Source organism: Lipophrys pholis, assembly GCF_963383615.2.
Source record: "Lipophrys pholis genome assembly, chromosome: 2".
Lineage (NCBI taxonomy): Eukaryota > Metazoa > Chordata > Actinopteri > Blenniiformes > Blenniidae > Lipophrys > Lipophrys pholis.
Genome location: NC_137636.1, coordinates 11,012,703 through 11,034,297, shown reverse-complemented (window position 1 = coordinate 11,034,297; position 21,595 = coordinate 11,012,703). Strand labels below are relative to the sequence as shown.

Sequence of the window (21,595 nt, the reverse complement as noted above, 5' to 3'; positions counted from 1 at the left end):
TCATCCGAGTGTTGTTTTGAAATTAAAACAAAAAAAGTGAAAAATGAGTTAGTCGGTGAGCAATCAAGGTTTATATAATGTACAAATATACATACATAAAAAAATTTAAGTATTTTAGTTTTATTTCTTAACAATGCAAGTGGCTTCAACATGATTTACTGTATACATCTTAAAAATTCAATGTTTTAGTTTACAACGGGTAGTTTTCAGTAGTTCTCAATAAAACTGAAATCTCAATACCTTTTCTGTACAATACATCAAAATCATTTATATCACGGTTTCTTTGGTTGATTTTTCTTTTTTTAATATATAAAAATGTGTTTTTCATATTTGCTCTTTTGTGAATTAAAAACTCAAAACTTCACTCAGTTTGCAGTAATGCCATTTTATTTCGTTTGTCACTATAAACTGATGTGAAGCTTTCTGAAAACGTTTTAAATACAAAAATACAGTGCGGCTCCATGCAGCACGAGACAGACCTCGTTTAAAATCGTCAACGAAAGCACACGGGATTAAAATGGAACAGGAGAGCGTCACACGTCACATTTCCCCTCACACTAAATCATCTTTGCCGTGTACATAACAGTCTGGTAAAAAGCCTTTGAATCCTTTCTCATAAATAGATTTTTTCATAATACACGGTTATACACAACGAGAGCTGCAGCTTGACAATTATTGTGTTCGGTTTATATCAAACGACATGATGCACTTGCAAGATTTTTGTTTGCTGTACAAATGTTTATGTGAGCATTGTTATAGTGTCACTTAAATCCATCAATGTAAAATTATAGACATAAATATAAATGTGATTGTCCTTTTATACAACTACAGTCACAAAACCAAGAGAGGAAAAAAAAAACAAAAAAACATCTAAATTAGGATAAGTTATTCAAAACATGAGAAATGCTCGATTAATCAAGCTCGTATAAATCATCATCCTCTTAAACTGACGGCTAAAGTCTTATAATCAGAAACGACAGAACTAAAACAATGATTTTTGCTAAAAGGTTTAGGAAGGTGTTGATATGATCTCTGCTGCTAAACACGTGTCGGGTCCCTCACTGCTCTATCCACCATCCAATCCTCCTCTGCACTGCTTTATCCAACCCAGGCTCGCTCACGAGCTCAGCCACTGTGGCCAACACACACTCAACGCACTACACTGATCTTCAGATCACAAGAACATTCAGATGGAGACCAGAAGATGGCGCCATAGAGTTGCTTCCGTTCCTGCACCCCACGTCTGCAGAGGTATAAGGTGTATTGCAATATTTTCTCTCGTCACTTTAGAAGCTAATGTGATGCTGCTCTTCGTGATGCTCATTGTTTACCGTGACAGGAAAGATAGATTCAGGAATGACTTTCACAACAACTGCAAGGTGGAATGACAGCGATATAATACATGAAGGTTTGTGTTAATATATCATATATATACACACACACTCAAACATTTCAACTTAATGTACCTTATTTCCGTCCCACTGGGTGATTCTGTTCTGTACGACAGTTTGGTCACGTCTGATCATTGGGAAGGCATCGAGAAATACAGCGTTCAGGTCGAGGCACCCTGGGATCTCTAGTGTTGGTATTTAAGAAGTAAATATGGAAGGAGTGTCAATACCTGAGATTCAATGTGTCGGCTAAAGGCATTGGGGCTTTACTGTGTCAGCGCCTCTTTGTTCTCTGGGAAAAAAAAACCTCTCTGGATGTACAGTTAATGTAGGCGTCATCTGAAGCCCGGGATGTGTGCGAAAGTCAAATCAAAGGAAACCAAGAACAAGGTACTAGTGGGTGGCGGAATCAGCCCAACAATTTAGCTTTTTTTTTTTTGTTTGTTTGTTTTAGGAGAAATTCTGTCCATAAATCCAATAGAATGAGGCATTGTTAATTTTTATTTTGTGCCCGCGATTGTGTAAAAGTCTTTGTACTCATTTAAAAGGTTTGGACCTTGTGTTGCTCGTCATTATTGCTGCTGAAAACGACCCTGTACTGTGACTCTAATTGCTGACAGGTGGCAAAAGGTTGCATGCTGAAGGCATTTCTTAATCAGCCCAGACAAAGTCGAAATAAAGGTAAGCGTCAGCATGTGCAGCCTTGCTCGCAGGTAGCAGCCAAAGCTCATAAGAAAGAACATTAAAGTCACGGTGCTTCTGTTGTACTGCAGGTTCGTGGATGTTGCTGATGCAGCGGTTCTTGGATCCACGGTCACATTTATTACCACAGACGGCAGTAAAAGATAAAACTGTACAAAAGCTGGCTTTCTTCAATTTCATTCACAGTGAAAAAAAACCTACAAAAAAAAAAAGAAGAAATGAGCCTGTACTTGAAAGCTGATGCACAGTTGGGTCCCGTCAGCCTTTGAGCACAGCTTGGCGTGGAGGTCATCCTTCACACTGGTTTAATAAGACGAGGATGAAATGTTTTGAAAGAGCACGCCTTCAATTCTGAAACTGCCCTAACCACTTTAATGTGACAGGGAGCAGCCGGGATCACGATGATGCAGAACCCAGAGCTGCTCTGTGGCTGGAGATAAAGAGCGATTCAGTGCCGCATGGGCACGAAGCACAACTGACACGTTGCGACGAGAAGACAAACGCCTGCGGCGGCTGTCCCACACACAGTTAATGAAATACTGTCCTGAAGGCAGATGTCGTGTCCCCCCCTCAGCTGATAGGTTCTCTCAGGCCTGTCCGACCATCAACACGGCGCTCATGCGAGCTCAGGTCGTGCCTCCATTTCTCCGCGAGACGCTGTACGTGCTCGAGTGTACTCGCTGGTCTGAGCCGCCTGACACCCATTGCCACGGCGCCACCGCCGTACCGCCAGGAAGGTGTTTATTCCATAAACACCTGTGACCAGGAAGCCGAAGATCTGCGTACAAGTGGAAGGAAGAAGCGGAATAAGGTTTGGGAGCAGTGTGGCCAACAGGTCAGTGCAGATAAAACCACAACACTGTGAAAAGAACCATCAACCAGACATAATAGCAGACCATATGTCTTGTCTCGATGTGCGGGACGAGACAAAGGATCAGTATATTTAGAGACATTTTTGCAGCGTTTGTGCTTCGACAGGATGCTCCTGGAGGACTCGCATGGAGGTTTGCTCTGCTTTTCAAACATAAATAGTGCACATGTCGATGCATCGCTTCTTATTAGGGCGGCATGATATGAGATCTGCAATAATATTGTGATCATCATGACTTGTTATATATGAACAAAATACTGCGAAACAACTGTGACCCTATTGCCATAGTACTCTATTTCCTGGTATATTGCACTATATTTGTTTGTCACAATTTGTTCAGAATTTTCTTAAGTACTGTGAAAAGAGCAGCTCTTCGATTTCATTGTACATTGTATAATTATAATAAAAGCTATTCTATACAGTACATCATTCATAAAGTACAACATCACAGTATAGCATGATATAAGTCGTTTTGCTTCTGGATCTGTATTTTCAAACTACCAGGCTCTGGCTCTCTCCTTGGATCCAGTTTTAACACAAACTGCATATGTTGTTCTTTGTTCTTTATTTCTAATGATTACTCACCACTGCAGCTATTTCAGCTCCCGTTCTCTGGTTGATGCAGGCGAGCACGAGAGATGACAGGAAGAAGAACAAGGTGCTGGCAGCAGTGTTCACCAAGTCCTTAAGGGAAACACACAAACATATTTTTTCCTTATACATTTCCTTGAGGTCATTATTACTAATGAGAACCAGTTTCAACTAACATACCTGGTAAACTAAAGGTCAAATAAATAAATTAACTTGTCAAAGACAGACAAATGAATGGCACTACATACATAAATTGAATTAATGGTTTTAAATGTACCATTTACTCGCAATGCTGGCGTTACGTGGAGTGTTGAAGGCCAGGATTTACACACTACTACAAGCACTCAGGTAAGAAAATATACATTTCAGTGGAAACCTGGTAGCATGTGATTATAACCAGGAACAATCTGAGTCGATATACTGTTACATGAGTTATGTACTCTGGCTCCAACAGGTAACATTAATCACATGCCATATTAAGAGTTCAGATGAAATGTTTAAATGCCTACAAGGTATGTTTCTTAGGAAATAAGTTTTGAATCAGAATTTTGAATTATTTAGAATTTGACGTTCAGTATACATTAAGTATTATTTCACGTTGCACAGGCCTTCTGACCTCTTTTTTATGAATGAATCACAGAATCACAAGATGGTCACTCTACCCTCTGCAAGCTTGGGTTTCCTCCAGGTACTCTGGTTCCTTCCACAGTCCAAAAACATGCATTTGAGACCGATTAGTGACTGTAAACAATAAATCGGTGAATGTGTTCGTGTGTGGTTGTCTGGTGATCTGTACTTCCAACTACAGTCAGCTGGGATCGGCTCTACCACCTCAGGTTGACCAAAGGCACAAGATATTTCCTCCCATCCATCGAGCCTGCAAGGCTACAGCCTGGTGTTTGGCTGTGAGGCTAAAGCGTCAGGGGCAACAGCACAAATTTAACAGCCACCTTGGACCTCATAATGCACACACAAACACACACATTCTCCTCACCATCCCCCAGCTCGTTAGACATGAAAAGAAGACTGAAAAGAGATACTTGTCTTTCATGTTTTACTCTCCTGTTCTGCAGCAGTCCGGATGGGGAGGAGAGGGTTAATAATGGAGCGCTCTGCTTGACTGGGGCACAGCCCTCCTGATCAGAAGCATGAATGTAATGAGCGCAGACCCAGTCGCTCATATGACGCACTATGGCTTTATCACAAACGCTGACCAGTGACCGCACGCGCACACGCACCCGCACCCGCACACGAAGCTCAGTGGGGCAGACAGAGTTTGATAAAGTGCAACTGATCCTGCAGTTAATTACTGACACATTAATGTGGAGCCATTACGCCACACGCCAACTTGCAGAGTCAATGAGCAGCAGAGTTAAGATTGTACCATCTTCTCCTCACTCTCAGTCCACACACACAAGCCTACCGCAAACATTACTCACTGCACACACACACACACACACGCGCACACACACACACTTCCCATCTATCTTGCCTAACCGGTTAAACAGGAAATGGCTAACTGTCCCATGTCCTGTTCTCATGTGCAGAAAGACTTTGTGCACATGGGACTCCACATTCCCTCCGCATTAATTCGACTCAGTCCCAGAGTCAATACAGTTGACCCTCTGCCTCTCTGCTTCGCTCAGCCCTCAACTCCTACTTTAACCAGACCCGTGCAAACCTCAAATACCACAAACGTCAAAGCAATAGACCGAACCGCTCGCTCATTATGTTCAATCCCTCTTCTTCTCTCTATCTGCTGAGCTTCAAAGCATTAAGTAGGTCAGAGTTAAAACACATGCACGTTACATTAGTAACCTTTCTTCATTTATTCTTTTATTTTATAGCACTGTATTAATCCCCAGAGGGGACATTCCTTCCCGAATTAACCCATCAGTAGCAGCCACACAGAGCAGCGCATGGGGGGAGCGGAGGGTCTTGCTCAGGGACCACTGATGCATGTTTTTTGGACTGTGGGGGAAACCGGAGTACCCGGAAGAAACCCACACACACATATAGGGAGAACGTGCAAACTCCACACAGAACTGTATTTGAACCCACGACCTTCTCGTTTGGGACGACATCAAACTTCATCATTTGTCAGTAACAACAAACTACACATTGTCAGAAAGCAAAAAGTATTTCAACATGACCTGAAATCTGTGATAAACCCCAAAAGATTGGAAAGTAATGCTTATCCAATAACATTATCAAATAGTATTGCAACAAAGTAAGAGCTGTTGAGCGCCTTGCATGGCTGCCATGACCATCGGTGTGTGAAAGATTGTGAAAGAAAATGTGGGCTGAATGCGGAAGATCATGGGATGAGCTGCATAAGTGAAGTTCTTTTGTAAAATAATTTTTATATCTAATGTCACTTGTGCTGGTTGATGTGGGATTGTTGGGTTCTGTGACATAAAGTGCTGCAAAATGGCTAAATGGTAACTGTCGATACAGTAAAATATTTTCTGTGAGCAAGGAAAATGCAAAGTGAAGGTGAAATGGATTCAAACTGTGAATCAGAACTGGAACAAGAACAGTTTAGTAACGGCTGTTTAGTTCAACAATGATATTTCTTATTGGCAAACAAAACATGCAATTAATCGAGAATGTGTCCGGATTAGTCAGATCCAACATGCCAAAAAAGAAACCCTGCCATCTTTTGAAGCCAAACAGGTGGCCGATATAGGTGGGGAAATTATTATTGGGGAACAACCAGGGAATAGAGCAGTAACAGTACTGAAAATTATCCCCAAATGTCCTGTTCATTCTTGCTGAATTTCTTCAAATAAGAAATTTTTCTTCAGTGTTGGGAAAAGTGAGGTTTGTTAGCTGGATCCTAATTTGTCCACAATTTCGAAAGGTCTTGCCCTACTGTACATAGTCAGTATCCAACAGCTGTTGATTAACACAGTTTGTGCCTTGTATACATAAATGGGAGGATGTCATTGCAATGGTTAGTAGTTCGTCTGTTGCAGCGTTTGGTTCTGGGTTTCTGTTGAGCTCTCGTGTTAGAAACTAGAAAAACTCATTCAAGTGCAACTATGGAAACCCTCCAGGGTGTAGCTGAACACTGATTATGAAATCTATTCTCCTGACAGCACAGCGCACAAGGCCAGGAAGCTTCACGCAAGAATAAAACCTCTCCCTGGCTTTAATATATGTGGCCGATTCCCTTTCAAAGATAAATAAAGACAGTGAGTGAGTATTTCAGGTCTTTGTCGGCTTGGGTGACAAACTTCAGCTGTCAAAACCAAGAAAGCTTTTATTGGATTGTACCGGTAGATAAAGTAAATAAAACACGAGTAAAGTGGGCTCTGTTTTAAACTGATGATAGATTCATGACTGAAGCTAATAATAACCACAACCCTCAGCTGTGTGTTTCTGCAGGGAGATGTCGATCATTGTCAGGAGAAAAAACATGTGATCAGACAGAAAGACAAAGGGGAATTAGCAGAAAAACCAAAAAGCTTATGATACAGAATGTCTGGGAGGTATGAGAATAAGAAACGAATGCCGACTAGTAAAATATTACTTTTGCAGGTAATTCAGTTTCAGGACGACTAATTCAAGATTTATCTGTCACATAGCTCTCAGGAATGAAGCATTGATAATAAATAAAGACATGTTTACACAAGAATGATCTGTGAGAAACAGTATTGTGTTTACCAGGCCATTAGTTGGTGATGTATTTTTCTAAAGCGACGACACGCTGCACATGCATGTAGAGATGAGTACGAAGTGAACGATCAGCCAGCCAAAGCCCACTCAAGTGTCTGGTGCATTAAGAGACGAGTCTCTGGCTCATGACGGTTTTCTAATTTGCATTCCGAGATCTTAGCACTGCCCAACATCCAGAGCAGACCTGGGAAACACCCCGTAAAATTTTGTACTATAGGTCCACAAGTGTTTGGCTTCACTGCAATGTTTTGTCAATTCGGAAATGGGGGAGGGGTTTCACAGCCTTTATTTGAGGCCATCTCATGGTCATTAAAGGAAAAACTGCATTTAATCATAGAAAATATGACAAACAGCTCTTGACAGCTTCACAGCTTTTTCATAACAATTTCTTATTAGAAGATTTAGTCTGCATACCCATGGGAGGTTTACGTCATAATTTTGTTCATAGGAAAACTTTGAGTTGACCATGAGCAAAAAGGTCAAGGAAAGATTTTTTTACTTAATATTTGATGCATTGTTGCAGAGCCCTCTTCACTGGGAGATAATGAACATATAATTTCATTGTAATCTGTGGAGATACACTCTACATACAGTGGGTTATCTAAAGAGCCCTTTATCAGCAGCTAAAGCCTAATTGAAATCAGTGAAATGACCTTCAAAAATTGATAATACCTAATGCAGTTGGAGACATCAGTCTCCAAGGCAAACCACAATGAAGAGTTTTTAAAGTTGAGGGTCATGGGGTAGTCAGCAGAGAAAGGCCTTTCAGATAATAAAAACAAGGACCAATAATTTACACTTTCAAAATGACCTTGCGGTCTTGATATAACAAAGAAAAACGGAATCAAAAACAATGTCATTATAGTTTTACAACTCCTGCCCCAGGTTTTTCTCAGGAAGCTTCTCTGAGCACAGGGACTCTGTTGTGTTTGTGCCTTTGAGGTACTTTCATATCAATTACACATTCTTCTTATTTGACAACTCTTTACGGATGTGTGTACACGCCAGACACAGGTTTTCCTTATTCTAGGAGCTCTCCAGCTCCAGGGGTGTACATTGGACTGTGCTGAGGACAGATTGAGTCGGAGGTGGATCTTTCAGATATGAGGCATTTGGATTATCATCCACTCTCTACTAGGAGACATGATCTACCAAATGAGCCACACCTGCCGCAGAAATGAGCACAATCACCACGCTATGTTCAGTAGTGTTGAGCATGTTGCAGTTGGTGCTACGTTGGCATTTGTGTGGACCGTTATTAGCTGAACCATTATAAAGCAACCTACTACCGCCATTCTGACAATTGTTTCAATCCCAACATGGCTGCTGCTGCTGTAGTAACATTAACTGTAATGATATGGTGCCTGTTTAGATCAAAACAACAGATATGTATTGGAGACATTGGCAGAGGGCTGCTGCTCTACTTCTAAAAGGAAAATAACAGCATTATATCACATCCTTTCTCTCTCCCTGCGCTTTGGGCTTTGAATTTTATACTGTGTCTTTAGCATTGGCCCATTTCTGTCCCACAATCCCTGACTGCTGCCAACAGTTATTTGGCTTTGAACTAGGAAAACAATGCACCGAGTAGTCTGCTTTCAAAAGCCGAATCATCTATTTCAACTAAATCGAATGAAGTTACCCAATGGCTTTACAACAAGGTCCCAGGGCTGCATTCATTTCCTTGTGGAAGAAGAGGGAATGGGGTCGAGGCCTGCGTTTCCCCCTCGGTGCTGCCAAAGTCATCACAGAGGGTGAATTGAAGGGGATGGGATCATGTAGCATGTAATTGTACCATTAAAACTCTTCTTCAGAGACTCTACAGGAATCGTAGATGTCGCTCTACTGAGTAGTAGTAGTTTGTAGTTGGGGAAACAGAGATAATTAGCATTAGTGGTAATGGTTGATTATCACACCTAAATGGTGAAAATCTCAGCGATCCAAAAGGGACTAGGGCAGCTCTGGACTCCACAGACATGACCAGCATGAAGTTAATCCCATAGTATGAAGTGCAAACAAGAAATTTGAATTTGTAACAGCAACTACTAATGTGAGGTTCTCTTTGCAAAAACAAACAAACAAACAAACAAACAAACAAAAAAGTTTTGAAGGGACACAAAAGAGTTTCAAGTCACTAAGAAAGAAATTTGTCGATCCAACTTACCGGCAACTTTTACATAAAAAATGAAATACTTTGTTGAGAACTGTATGATTTGCAACAATACCAACGGGCCAAACCACAGTCGTTTAACTTCTTTCTCCCTGAAGTCAATCTGCAGCCAAACATACTTTAGCCTACTCACACACATACACATGACACGTCTCGGTTACATAATTCTAGACTATTAATCATATAAATGAAAAAAAAAAGAAAAAACATCAACAAGCCAGAGTTGACAAGAGAAATGATTTGAAGAAATTGAAGAAAAGGCCCACAGGAGAACTTCAGATTATAATAGTCACAGGTATCTTGTAAGGGCTCCTAAATCAGCATTCCCAAATTAGTTCTGGCCTCTCCAACACTGTAAAAAGCGTTGGTTAGCTGCCGTTCTGCCAGCAGCAGAAGCCAAAGACATGCCCTTCATGTTTGAGGTGGAATACTGTACGGAGGATAGCAATTCGATAGCTATAGTTGGATGTGGACATCTGGCTTATGATCCACTGCTCTACTACGCTTACTGTAAGCTGTGTGGCCTCCTGGAAATATAGTTAGAGACATTTTTCTTTCCATTTGTCTGTAAAAGATACCCGGCTGCAGCTCGGAACACATCTCTGTGTGCATGTAGGCAAGCACTGTAAGGCCGCCAGTATTTACTGGAGAACACCCACCAGCTCATTTGCTTTTAGCTGACAATGCATTTCCTGGTAGTAACACTGGAACTATATGCTCTCTTACTGAGTGGGAGAGTTTTTGAGAACTTTGAGGTTAATACTGAATACAAGGTTTTAGCACGGTGCCTGTAGAGCTTGTCCAGTCACTTCTCTGAAAGGAAACGTAGTGGGAGGATGTTGGGCGTCGTTCAAAGCATTTCTCATTTGAACAGGCATAAGGCTGCAACATGATCATAATGATGATAATGAACCAAATTTCCAATGGAGTGGATGATGTGCTTATTAACACTTGTTTGGGCATAAACTTTGAGGTATTTCCGAAACCAAATATTTACCATGGGTTCAGTTCAATTACTTTTTAAGCTCTTGTTAGTCCAGCCATTGTCTATTCCTCTTTACTCAATTTTGTGTCACTTCCATCTGACAGTGTTTGAAGACAGGGTAGAAACCCTGGACAGATCGCCAGTCCATCACAGAGCAAACACAGAGACAAACAACCACACCTATTTTTGTTAAATCCCATTTGGCATTTTATGTTAGACTTAGGATGAAAAAAAATTATTTGTCCTTAAAGGACATCTTGTACCAATAATTTAACCTTTTTGCAGCACTTCTATTCTCAAGCAAAGCATTTTGTTACATATTTTACAAGACAATGAGCAAAAATTCGGAGGTTGGTTTGTAACAAAGTAGGACAAAAATATGAAAAAAGAAACTTCCTATCATTTGTTGCCCCTCAAAGTTTCAGTGCACAACTAAATTCCAGTAGGGTTTGTAGAGCTTTCATGACATGTGCTAAGACTGCCAAGCCATGTAACCTGTATTGCACGAAACTACAACCGAATCTTGGTTCAGCTACAGCTCGAATAACATATTACTGTTACATTCCTCCTCTGTTTCGTCTTTTCTATACACTCGTATTACACACAGTGGTTCCTCCGCGTACGTACCGTGAGGCTCCAGTTGATGTGGGGCACCTTCGTGTGGAGGTTGAGGCAGAAAATGAGGAGGAGGACTCCCGTCACCACGAAGGCACTGCAGCTGACAAACTCGAAGAAGTAGACCCCTCCACAGGGAGAACACAACATGATTGTCTCTATGCAGATGAATCCAATGAATGACAGGAGCTGCAGATAGAGAGGACACGGTGGGAGGGCAAGAGATTACAGAGTCTGTCACAATCAGAAACAAAGTTACATCATTCTTCAGCTAATGAATCAATCATCTCTGCGGTTTATAAAATTAGGTCACCATGAATCGTTTGCATATATTACCCAGTAATGGAGCTCATTATTCAAATCTCCCTTCTTTTAAATGAGTTGCACACCAGTCAACCGCTCCAATAGTTATATTTACTGACTCGAAATTCTGCAAATCGAAAATGTGTAACGTTGAGCTGAACTGGAGGAGAAAACCAGACGTGCAGCTTTACAGATAATAGTAATTACATTAATTTGATCCACGTTTTCGGACCAGGTGAACAAACTGGCATCATTTTGTACAAAGCCATTAATTAACAAAAGCGTCTTAAAAATACCTGTCAGGCAAGACTGTGAGAAAAATGGATTTATAGCCAACAATCATCTCTACAAACTGTTGAATGTGAATAATGCTGCTGTTTAGGTGTTCGTCTCTGATCGAGATGCGAGTCAGTCACACATTACTGATCCAGTCGGAACCTCCAAAGCTCTGATAACCAACAATCATCAGAAAGTCACTGTGACATTATTACAGACCTGAAGCAGCAAAACTCAACTGAACTCAGACCAGATATGGGCATCTAATATTTTGTGTTTTTTGTCCTTTTGAAAGCATGTGCACCAGGAGAATTTTTTCGCTGTGTAAAAATGTATAATTTTGTGTGCCTGATAGCCAATTCAACTTTCAAATGAAGCAGCTCTGTGCCTCTCTGTGGTTCTTCACATAGTTTAGCAAAGCAAAAATGCAAATATAATGACATGCGGATTGAAATCATGAGCTTGACTGGTGTATATGCAAACTCTAAGGGCTGGTTTTGCACAGTATCCACCAAAAAAATAACATCACCATCATCTGAATTGTGACTATCTTGACCCAGTGTTGATAGGGAAACATTTTGCCAACCTAAAAACTAAGCAACACATTGTTTGTCGGAAAATGAAAGCACTATGACTGGCGTTGATACAGAAAGATCCTTTCAGTGGTTAGGTACGGTGCAAGAAGCATCATGATTTAGAGCTGCTTTGCCAAGTCTGTGTCTGGAAAGGACCAAGTTCTCTATCCTCTAATCTATTATTTTCAGGCAACGTAACAACTTCATGCTTGGTGCAGCAAAAGTTACACAAATTTTTTAAAACTGAAGACTCCCATATCAACATTAAAACAGCAACCCAACCTCTTTGGAGTCTGTTTGTCAGTGTGCAAAAATGTCTAGGGAGGTGCATTCAGGAATGTGGTCAGATTATCTTGATTCTTATTTAGGTGGGCAGTGTTGGGAAGAGCATTAGAGACATGGTCACATGGCTGCTACGGCGCCTGCACTGGGGGAAATGACAGGAAAACTGAGAAGAAACACTGAACCAGGTTAAAGCAAAATGGATGAAAAAGAGAAAAGAGAGGAGGGAAAATTATAACAAAATAAAATTCAAAGCCATATACTGATGCTGCATTCCAACTGTTCAGAGCACATACAATGGGAACACAGTATCCCATAAACGTTAAGACTTCTTATGCTATCATTTATATGTATACTGTCATTACGTTACAAAAAACACACTGAATCCAAGGATGGAAAAGACCAATCTTTCAGCTGCATGCTTGCATTGAAGGAGCTCGAGACATGAAGTTAAGTAGAAGGATAAGAGGAAGAACAGCTTAATGAAGGGAAAGAAACATAAACATGACGAACCATAAAAGTGCTTTATAAGCTCTCTGGAGATATGAATCAACTGCTAAAGATATGAACAGGTAGTGGGAGACTTTGACTCACTTAGACAAAAAACAAGGCAAGCATAATCTATTTTTGTTACGCACAGGCCAGAGTAGTCAAAACTGCAGCTTTGACTGTGAAAAATAATATCTAAAGTTTTTTAAACTCAATCTCGATTGAATGAAGATTGGTTGTAACGAGACACTCAAAGTTTTCAGTGAAACATTCCAAGACAAGAACAATGAGTTTCCTTTTTCAAAGTAGTGTGGCTTTTGGCTTCAAAGGTCACCGCAGCAGATCATGTGATCTGCATGTATGACTTGGCACAGGTTTAACGCCGGATGCTCGCCTCGACGGAGCCGGAGCAGTTTGGTGTTCAGGACCCCTTCCTGGGGTCTCAGGCGCCAATCAGCAAACTCCCAGTTACAACGTTGTTTTCCCAACGTCCCGACCACGCCTGGCCCACAAACTACAAGAGTCAGACCTTATCTGTGTAACCAAGTTCTAAATTCAGAAAACGTGTTGACACTGGAATTCAAGCAAACCCCAACAATGGTTTTCTTCCCACGAGAATCAGATTTAAGTCGAGCCTTGCTTCTTTCACCTCTTTGCTCCTAAGCAACTCCAAACCATCTGACTGAAGACCCCTCCCCCTCCTACCATCTCTTTAATGCTTTCAGCAACTACAGACGCCCTCATTTATTCAGTTTAGTAAACAGGGTGGACAACTATAGCGTGACATACACAAGTCAAATGACAAAATCAGATTGGAAATCCACAGTTAATGATTTAAGAAGCAATATTCCTCAGCAGCCACAGACTGGCAAGCAGGACACAAGTTACATTTTGTGCAGCCATATCAGTCTGACGGTGACATCAACGGAGCTGAAAAGATTACACCCAAACAGGAGTGGAGGGCTACTCAAGCTGAGCCATGACGTCATGTGTACTGAAGAAAGCATATTGCTTTCCCCCCAAAGTCCCCGTGCATCAGGTGTCAGGCAGTCACAAGGGAGGAGGTGGGGTATCACAAGCACCATACTGCTTAATCCTGTAAGTAATGATTTCATGTCGGCCTTCCCTCCTGAGCAAACTATTCCCTGTACACCCACAACTCACTTTGTCTCTTCTCTCACATCCAAGTACACCCGTATCTTTGGGATTACGCACATTAATGGTTGCCTTAAAGCACCACCTTGGACTCAGATAACCTTCTTATACGCCATCTGTTCTGGACAGACAGTTAAAGAAGAGAAGACGCTTCGCTGTTGAGACCATTCAACATTACATGCTGCACTTCATCAACTATGGGCCCCATGCAAAAAGAAAACAATGAAAAAAAAACCCAACTAAAAGTCACCCTATAATAAACCCTGAGAGCTCAAGTAAATGTGTTCCTATGCAAAAGCAAGCGAGTGCATGTCTCCTCGCCTACAATATTCAAGTTGTAGTTACGTTTTCCTAAAAATAAGTAATGTTTCACCCAACATAGAGTCAGACATGTGGCATCTGCCTAGGTGGAGGAAGAGTGCGCTGACATTGGGGAGCATCTGCAAACTTCATTACACAACAGAAAGAAAAAAAAAAGCACCTTATAATAATATTTAACTACCACTTGTAAGAAGAACGTGAAAAAGTGAAACCTGGTTCTGTGCAACATCCTGAGTGATCCGTTATTCATTGGCAGGTCATTGGCAGGAAACAAAGTGAGGTGGGTAGTGGACTGTATGGCTCCACCAGGTATCAAATTCGTGTTGGTGTGTAGAGGGAAATGAGGTGAATATCAGTTGGACTTTGTGCACCCAGTCGCAGCAAAGACACAAAGACAAACCTGCACGGACACGCCCAGGTCAGGTTACACAGTGGTGGAGTCACCTGTGATCTGTACAGGGTCAGCAGGAGCTTGTGCTTACAGCGCCAAGTCACCTGGTTTGTCCTAAATGCCGGTGCAAAATCTGTTCTAGTGTGAAACAACTGCTGCAAAGGTCTATCAGCACCTAACATTTAACACTGGTCTGCAGAGGGAAGCAGAACTTTGAGATAACACGTGGGCCTGTGCAAAAATCAGTGTGGTTTTAGGCTATTTAACGTCATGCAAAGAGGGAAGCTTGTTGAGGCGATATAAGTAAGTTCTCTGGAAAAATATTTAGAAAGTAAGGGCATAGGCAGGAAGAGGTAAACCTCTTTATAAGTCATGATATTACCTCTGAAGTATCACTTTGTATTTGCATTTTACAAACCATCACACCATGTTGCTTCATTTACTGTACATCTGAAGCACAACAGCATAAAAGTGTGTATGACTGCTGCCATTTTACCCTAAGATCTACTTTCACTTATCACTAGGATATAAATAAGGCACAGCACTTTCCTGGCACAACGGTGGCTACAGATTAAGCCAAAGCTGTGCTACTTCAAGTACTTTTACAGTACATCACGTCCAGCTGCTTGAGCATTGTCATTCATTACTTCTAAAAACATCATCACGGTGCCTCAGCTGGCACAGAGTGAAACAATTACTGGACAAAGAAGTAGAAATTTCAGCCAGGGAAGCTATTAATGCTTGACAGGGAGCCTTATGGACCTCCTCCAAAATACGATACTGACCATAAACTTGGATGACTTTCACTTGTCCTCTCCTTGTCGATATACTGTATAGCTCTTTATTTTGAAAGTGGGTATCAAAGTTGAACTTTTCATTAATATAAGTAAATAAAGCACACAGGAAACAGTATACGATAAAGTCAAATCAGTTGTATTTACCTTCGGCTCTGCTATATTCTACTGCACATACCCGAGAATATTCTGGAATCTCAAGGCACATCATCCAACATTTAAATGAGCAGCCGTCCTACGTCTGCAGGTTTATGTTTAAAAACTACATAATTCATCCCCTGGCGTTGGCAGACTAATACAATGCTCCAGCGTTTGCTGCGAAATGGATGAAGAGTGCCTGTATGAATTTTCTTGGTTTCAGCCCGTTCCAAACTTCTCCCACACTGATGACAGATGGCTTCCTATCCCGACTTCCCACATACACAGAGGTAAACATTGCAGGTGTGTGTGCAAGAGCGCCGGCTGACTGATCTAATCTCACATCTTAGGGACCAACAGCCACCTACAAGCTGAAAAACTTCTCAGATCTCGGGTTTAGAGCTTAGCAGAACTTTGGAAAATGAAGCAGACGAGTCAAGACTATAAAATATTGTGTGTTGCATATGTTGTACATTCCTTTTTGATTGTTTGCTCCATCCACAAACAGTATTAGTGGTAATCTGTGCTTCACAGTTTTTCCTCTGGTGGATACACTGCTCTGTGTGTTTTCAGTGTGCAGGACCATACTTTGAGTTTTTTTGGCAACAGAAGAAGCGAAATAGCTCCAGCTTGATAGATATTTCCTCCTCTGGTGAGTTATCAGATCTTTGGGACCAGTCACTTTGCATCGCTGTTGCCTCTTATCCCGGTTCAGACATCTGGTTTTGTGATATTGATTTAAAATAAAACCAAAAATGTGCTCTTCAGTGGCTACTACAAGAACTATGGCGATAATACAACTTTGTTTTAACTCTTATCTATGAGCACAGGACTTGCCAAGTGCAATGTAAAGTCTAACCACAGCTGCAAATTCAAGCACACTAAAAAGTTATCATGTCTCTTCAGCAATTCCACATCAAGTTGTAAAACACTTTCCATACCCAGACGCCAGCAATAACTACAGAATGTGGAAAATGCTCATGTGAGACTAGAGGAACAAGGAAACGATAGGGACACTGCCGCTCTTTGGTGGAAGCATAATGTTTGGCAGGAGTAGTGTGTCCTAAACAAAGTCCCCTCTGTAACTGTATGAGATGTCCACACTGTGCTTGTTCACAATGTCACCCAACAGGTTAAACTGGGACCCGTGTCATCACATCTTCCTCCATGTACTCACTTTATTTGGGGATGTTTGAAATAAAAGTGGTATTAGTTCTCAAGCCAGAACAAAGTCCAATGTGTTGCTGTGAATATGACTGAATGGAATGGAGCTGTTTGGCCATATGTTAGTGTCTGCTGGGTGGATATTGTCCTGCCACAGGGTGTCACAACTTGTGTAGTCGTTTTTTTTTGTTTGTTTGTTTTTTTTAAACTCACCACTTCAACCACCTTCAAAATCCCAAAGTAGGACTTGAGGTAGTCCATGTCGCACCGTATCCCCCCCAGGACGTTGCGGGAATGGACGGGCTCGGTGGTGGGCTGGTAGGGACTGCTGGCCCCGGAGATCATGGAGGTGTTGGAGGCCTCGCCGTCAAAGCCCTCGCTCTCCTCGGTGGTCCTCATGGCTGCTGCGCGAGCCGGCCGGGACTCTCGTGTGGCGAAGTAACGAACCGTGCAAGTCTGTCCTCCTCACGGCGCTCGGCGTGTGACAGCGAGCACACTCTGTTCCATGGATGGAGAAAACAAACCAGACGGTCCACTTCTTCTCACAGCCGCCCCGCGGTCACACTGCCGCGCTGGAGGAGCGAGGAGCTCTGCGACATCACGCGCGCAGCCAGGGGGAGGTGGGGGCCGGGGCTCGCGAGCGTCCGACGTACGTAACCCCCGCGGCGTCTCCTCCTGGCTCTCCCCGAACAACCGCACTTATAACTCCGTGAGGCGGGTCACTTGTTCGAGTGTCGTGGACGATTCTGCTCAGGTCGGCGGCACCGAGAGAAAAAAAACAACGTACCGGGGCTGTGACTCCTCTCTACTCTCTCCACTGACAAAACAAACATCCAACCAGCACGAGCCAGGAGAGCCCGGAACGATCCCCGTTGTGTCCTATTGTTAACTTAATCAGACGGCAGCACAGCAGCGGACAGTCCGGCTGCCTTTAGACGCCCCTTCTCTCGCCCTGGATGGAAAGCGAGCTTGTCTCCGCCCCTCTGAAAACTGCACATTCTTCAATGGGCTCTGCGCCCGTTTTAAGCGTCCCAAAGAGCCCGCAAAACGGGCCCAGCCGGAACCACGCCGACAGGATCTGGCTCCGCTGCAGCTCTCCTCCTCTTCTGTCTCGTTCACGACTTTGTTTTCCAAAGTCAACGTGCTTCTGCAGCATTTTACCACCAGTATTATCAATTTATTTCTCACAGTTACTCTTTGCTTTAGAAGTTTCTTTTTGCCACTCTCAGAAACGATTACCCCCCCCCCCCCCCCCCCCAATATGCTTAGTAGTTCTTGACATGCCCTATATGATCGGTGCAATATTTATGTGAAACTTCTAAATGTGAAAACCCAAATGAATTGTTTGCTTTGCATGAATGCTTCCTCCGACTTATTGGGAGGAACATTTAACTGTGAAAGCAAGAAAAGGGTGAAACACATTTAGCATTCGTCACACAGTGGTCATCATGTCAACTGAATTCCCAAGAATGCCTGAGCGTTCCAGTGAAAGAAACTAGAATTCTGAAAGTACCTTACTGCCCTCTTATGGTGTGCAGTGGCATCAAGGGTTACCATGGCGATGGACGCAGATAAACGCTGCACCCCAAACAATTCTCAATGTTGGGTAGAGGATATCTTGTCGTTTGGAGATGATAGATGTTACATGATGATGATGATGATATGTTTGTGTTTTAATGTTTTTATATGGACCAAGAGTCTGCAATAAAGATTTATATGATCCCATGCAATTAAAAGAGTAAATAAAGATTTCCCAATTTGTATTTAATACTAGATAAGATTTCCCCAAAAAACAGTATTGCAATGGTTAGTGCTTGTTAGGAGAAAGTCCCTGATTGTCTGAGTTTGCATGTTCTCCCTGTGAGTAGGTTTTCACAGGTATTCCGGCTTCCTCCCAACAGTCCCAACACGTGCATTTGAGGCCGATTTGTGATTCTAAGTTGTCCTCAGTGTAAATGGGAGTTCGTGGCTGTCTGTTTTCTCTGTGTTGGACGGTTCATGGTGTACCCTACCTTTATGTAAAACACAGCTTAGATAGTCCTATGGGAAAAATTCAGACTGAGAGGTGACATTTAATTGGCTTGTGAATGAAGTAGATCATATACAGTGTATTGACAAAGGCTTCATTGAGGGTTGGATGGTGCTGTAATGCCACACTCTTGCCCAACAGTGAAAATATCACCGGCTTGAATTCAGGCTTCTGGATGTTTTAAGAGGATTTTGTTCCCTCAGTCCAAAAACATGCAGTTGAAGTGAATTTGTGACTCTATAATTGTTTGTAGGTGCGAGTGTTGCCATGGACTGGTGACCCGTCCACCATGTTTAACTGGAATCAGCTCCAGCACCCTGCAACCCTAGATCGGATAACATGGTGTAGAAAATAAGAGTCATGTTTCATCCACTGATATTACTTGTAATTCAAAGCTGAACGCGTTATATTCTCTCTCCCTTTTGCTCAGAACAAGACACTTTAAATATTAGGACATAAAAATGCAGAGGCCAAACAATGTTTGGATTCTTGGTTTTATTGAAGCCAGGGGGTCTGATAAACATTTTCCTCATCTTTGTCGGCATAGGAAGCGATAATCCACATGGCAGCTTAAAGGCTACAGAGTTGTGTTAAAGACATACAATCAACCATCAGAATTAATCCAAGACACAAAAATGCAGCCAGCCACGTGTTTACAATGTCTTGATATCCTGAATACAAAAAGGACCGGAAGCAGAAGCTCAAAGTCTCATACAGGTGCAGACTGTAGATAGTGGTTGAAGGCAATTCAGTTAGGAAGAGTAGAGGCAGTTGCTTCAAACTGACATTTGAGTATAAAACTTAGAACATATGTTCATTATTCAATTTTGGGAGCAACTTTCTATCTTTTACAAAGACTAAGTGCAACTTTGAAACCAAGCAGCATGAAGCACTTCAATCCACTCAGCTAAAATGCCAAATTTCAACTAGTGTGGCCAAGTATCAACAACAAAAATCAGGGTGGTCAGTCAGGTTAGAGTGACACTGAAAAATGATTTCAAACACAAAAGGTTGTAAGGGCAAAGCCATATTTGACAGAAAACGACAATAAGTGGGACGTAAACACAACAAAAGGGGACATATCATGAGCAAATTGCAAATCGGACAAACCTGATAAGGACTGGACATTTATTTGGTTCATCTCCTTCAAGATTTGCCAAATACATCCATAGCAGAAGTGTAATGACAATGATTACCAGAGGATCTATAATCAATTCACAATCGATACCAGCAGCAGAAAGGTGGCATTGCTCGTGAATTTACGTTAGCTCCTTCGTTTGTTGGGAAATTCTCTAAAAAGGCCAGAAATTGCATTGTGTATCTTTTAACTATAGCAAAAATGTTATCAGCATCCAAAGAAAAGTGCGTATTTCAACATGCGTGGTTCTTGTTGCCAACTGTTTAATTGTGCTTCATCTACATCACCAGCGATGCACATTTCACCCAATTCGAAAAGTGTTTCATGTTGATCAGTATAAATCCAGAATGGCTGTACAGCATCATTCTGGTAATGCATAAAGCAGACCGTACACAGCTATGGTCTTGTCCTTACTCCCTTAGCAGATATTAAACATAAAGTAAATTCCTGTTGGGTTGGATAACAGTTTTGAGATTTTAACATAACCTGAAAACAGCCAACTGTTCATTTTTTTTTTTTTTTGTAGCATCAAACTGCTAAATCTCCAGTCATGGTTGGGGAGAGTAAACCATTCCTATCGACGTACAGAGAGTCGTTCAAAACAAACGTTTATAGGCTGGTTGGATCTTGGGATTATGAAGGCTTGGTGCAAAAGTAGGACAAAACGGCCACTAGTTAATCTTATGGATGACTGAACTACAAAAGTAGAAAATAGTGACTATGATGCGTCTTTGGTACCACGTTCCAATTCACTCCAGTTTTCAGTTTTGCTATTATCTGAATAGCAAATAGCTGCTCTCTTCACTCCTGCCTTTAATGCTGCAAAAACTACTCTTGTAAACTATCCATAAGATTAAGTAGAGCCTTGCATACATACTTCAGAATGACAATGTACACTTAATTTTGATCATGTTGCCATAAAACCATAAATATTCTAACAGATTTGATATGGTACAGTATAATTGTTTTAATAATAAAAACAAAGACAATGACATAAGACAATTAAGCAACCCCTTAAGGACACACAGATTAATTAGGAGCATTCCTGTGAAGGCCGGGTGCCAAGTGTGACAAACTGTTAGCTGTACAATGAAGGCAAAACATGTCGTTTTAGTTTGCGTGGGAACTAACAAGGACCAATCAAAAAGGACTGGACGAACAGGTTTCCAACAGGTGAGTGTTTCTACACCTACTTCATGTAGAAACTGGGAATGTTAGAACTGACATATGAAGTACAGCGTGAATAAAACATCTGAACGTGGAGGAGGACACAATATCTCATTTTGTTCAAACCACAGCAAATAATTGTGTGCATGTTTTTGGCTACAAATGAGTGGTTTCAACCACAGTAAGTCTGGGGGACTCAAAAGATTTTGACATGTGGTTTCTTCCTAATATCAGCAGCCTTTACAGTTTGTATGAAGGCATTTCCTCTATTTAACACCATCAGCTAGGCCACAGAAATCATATTTCAGAAAAAAAAAAAAAAAGAAAGAAAAAGAAACAAGAGACCACAGGCTTGTTGTGCATTAAC

General features: G+C 41.7%; 1 protein-coding gene across 1 annotated transcript; it reads right to left on the bottom strand.

Moving 5' to 3' along the window:
* Window positions 1-364: 364 nt before the first annotated feature.
* Window positions 365-17,998, bottom strand: cmtm4 (CKLF-like MARVEL transmembrane domain containing 4). Its single transcript, XM_080458035.1, has 4 exons — window positions 17,108-17,998; window positions 11,019-11,195; window positions 3,550-3,648; window positions 365-2,871 (listed from the first exon to the last, which is right to left on the bottom strand). Exons 1-4 carry the CDS (start codon window positions 17,291-17,293, stop codon window positions 2,710-2,712), a joined length of 624 nt encoding a protein of 207 aa, XP_080314161.1. The 5' UTR covers window positions 17,294-17,998; the 3' UTR covers window positions 365-2,709.
* Between the last annotated feature and the right edge of the window lie 3,597 nt (window positions 17,999-21,595).

What these genes read in the sequence shown, in the direction of transcription:
- cmtm4 (XM_080458035.1), bottom strand. Translation starts at nt 17,293, where the DNA reads ATGAGGACCACCGAGGAGAGCGAGGGCTTTGACGGCGAGGCCTCCAAC. An exon ending in TTTTGAAGGTGGTTGAAGTG is followed by an intron (nt 11,196 to 17,107) that starts GTGAGTTTAAAA and finishes CTCTATCTGCAG; the next exon opens with CTCCTGTCATTCATTGGATT. An exon ending in GAGCTGAAATAGCTGCAGTG is followed by an intron (nt 2,872 to 3,549) that starts GTGAGTAATCAT and finishes ACTTGTACGCAG; the next exon opens with ATCTTCGGCTTCCTGGTCAC.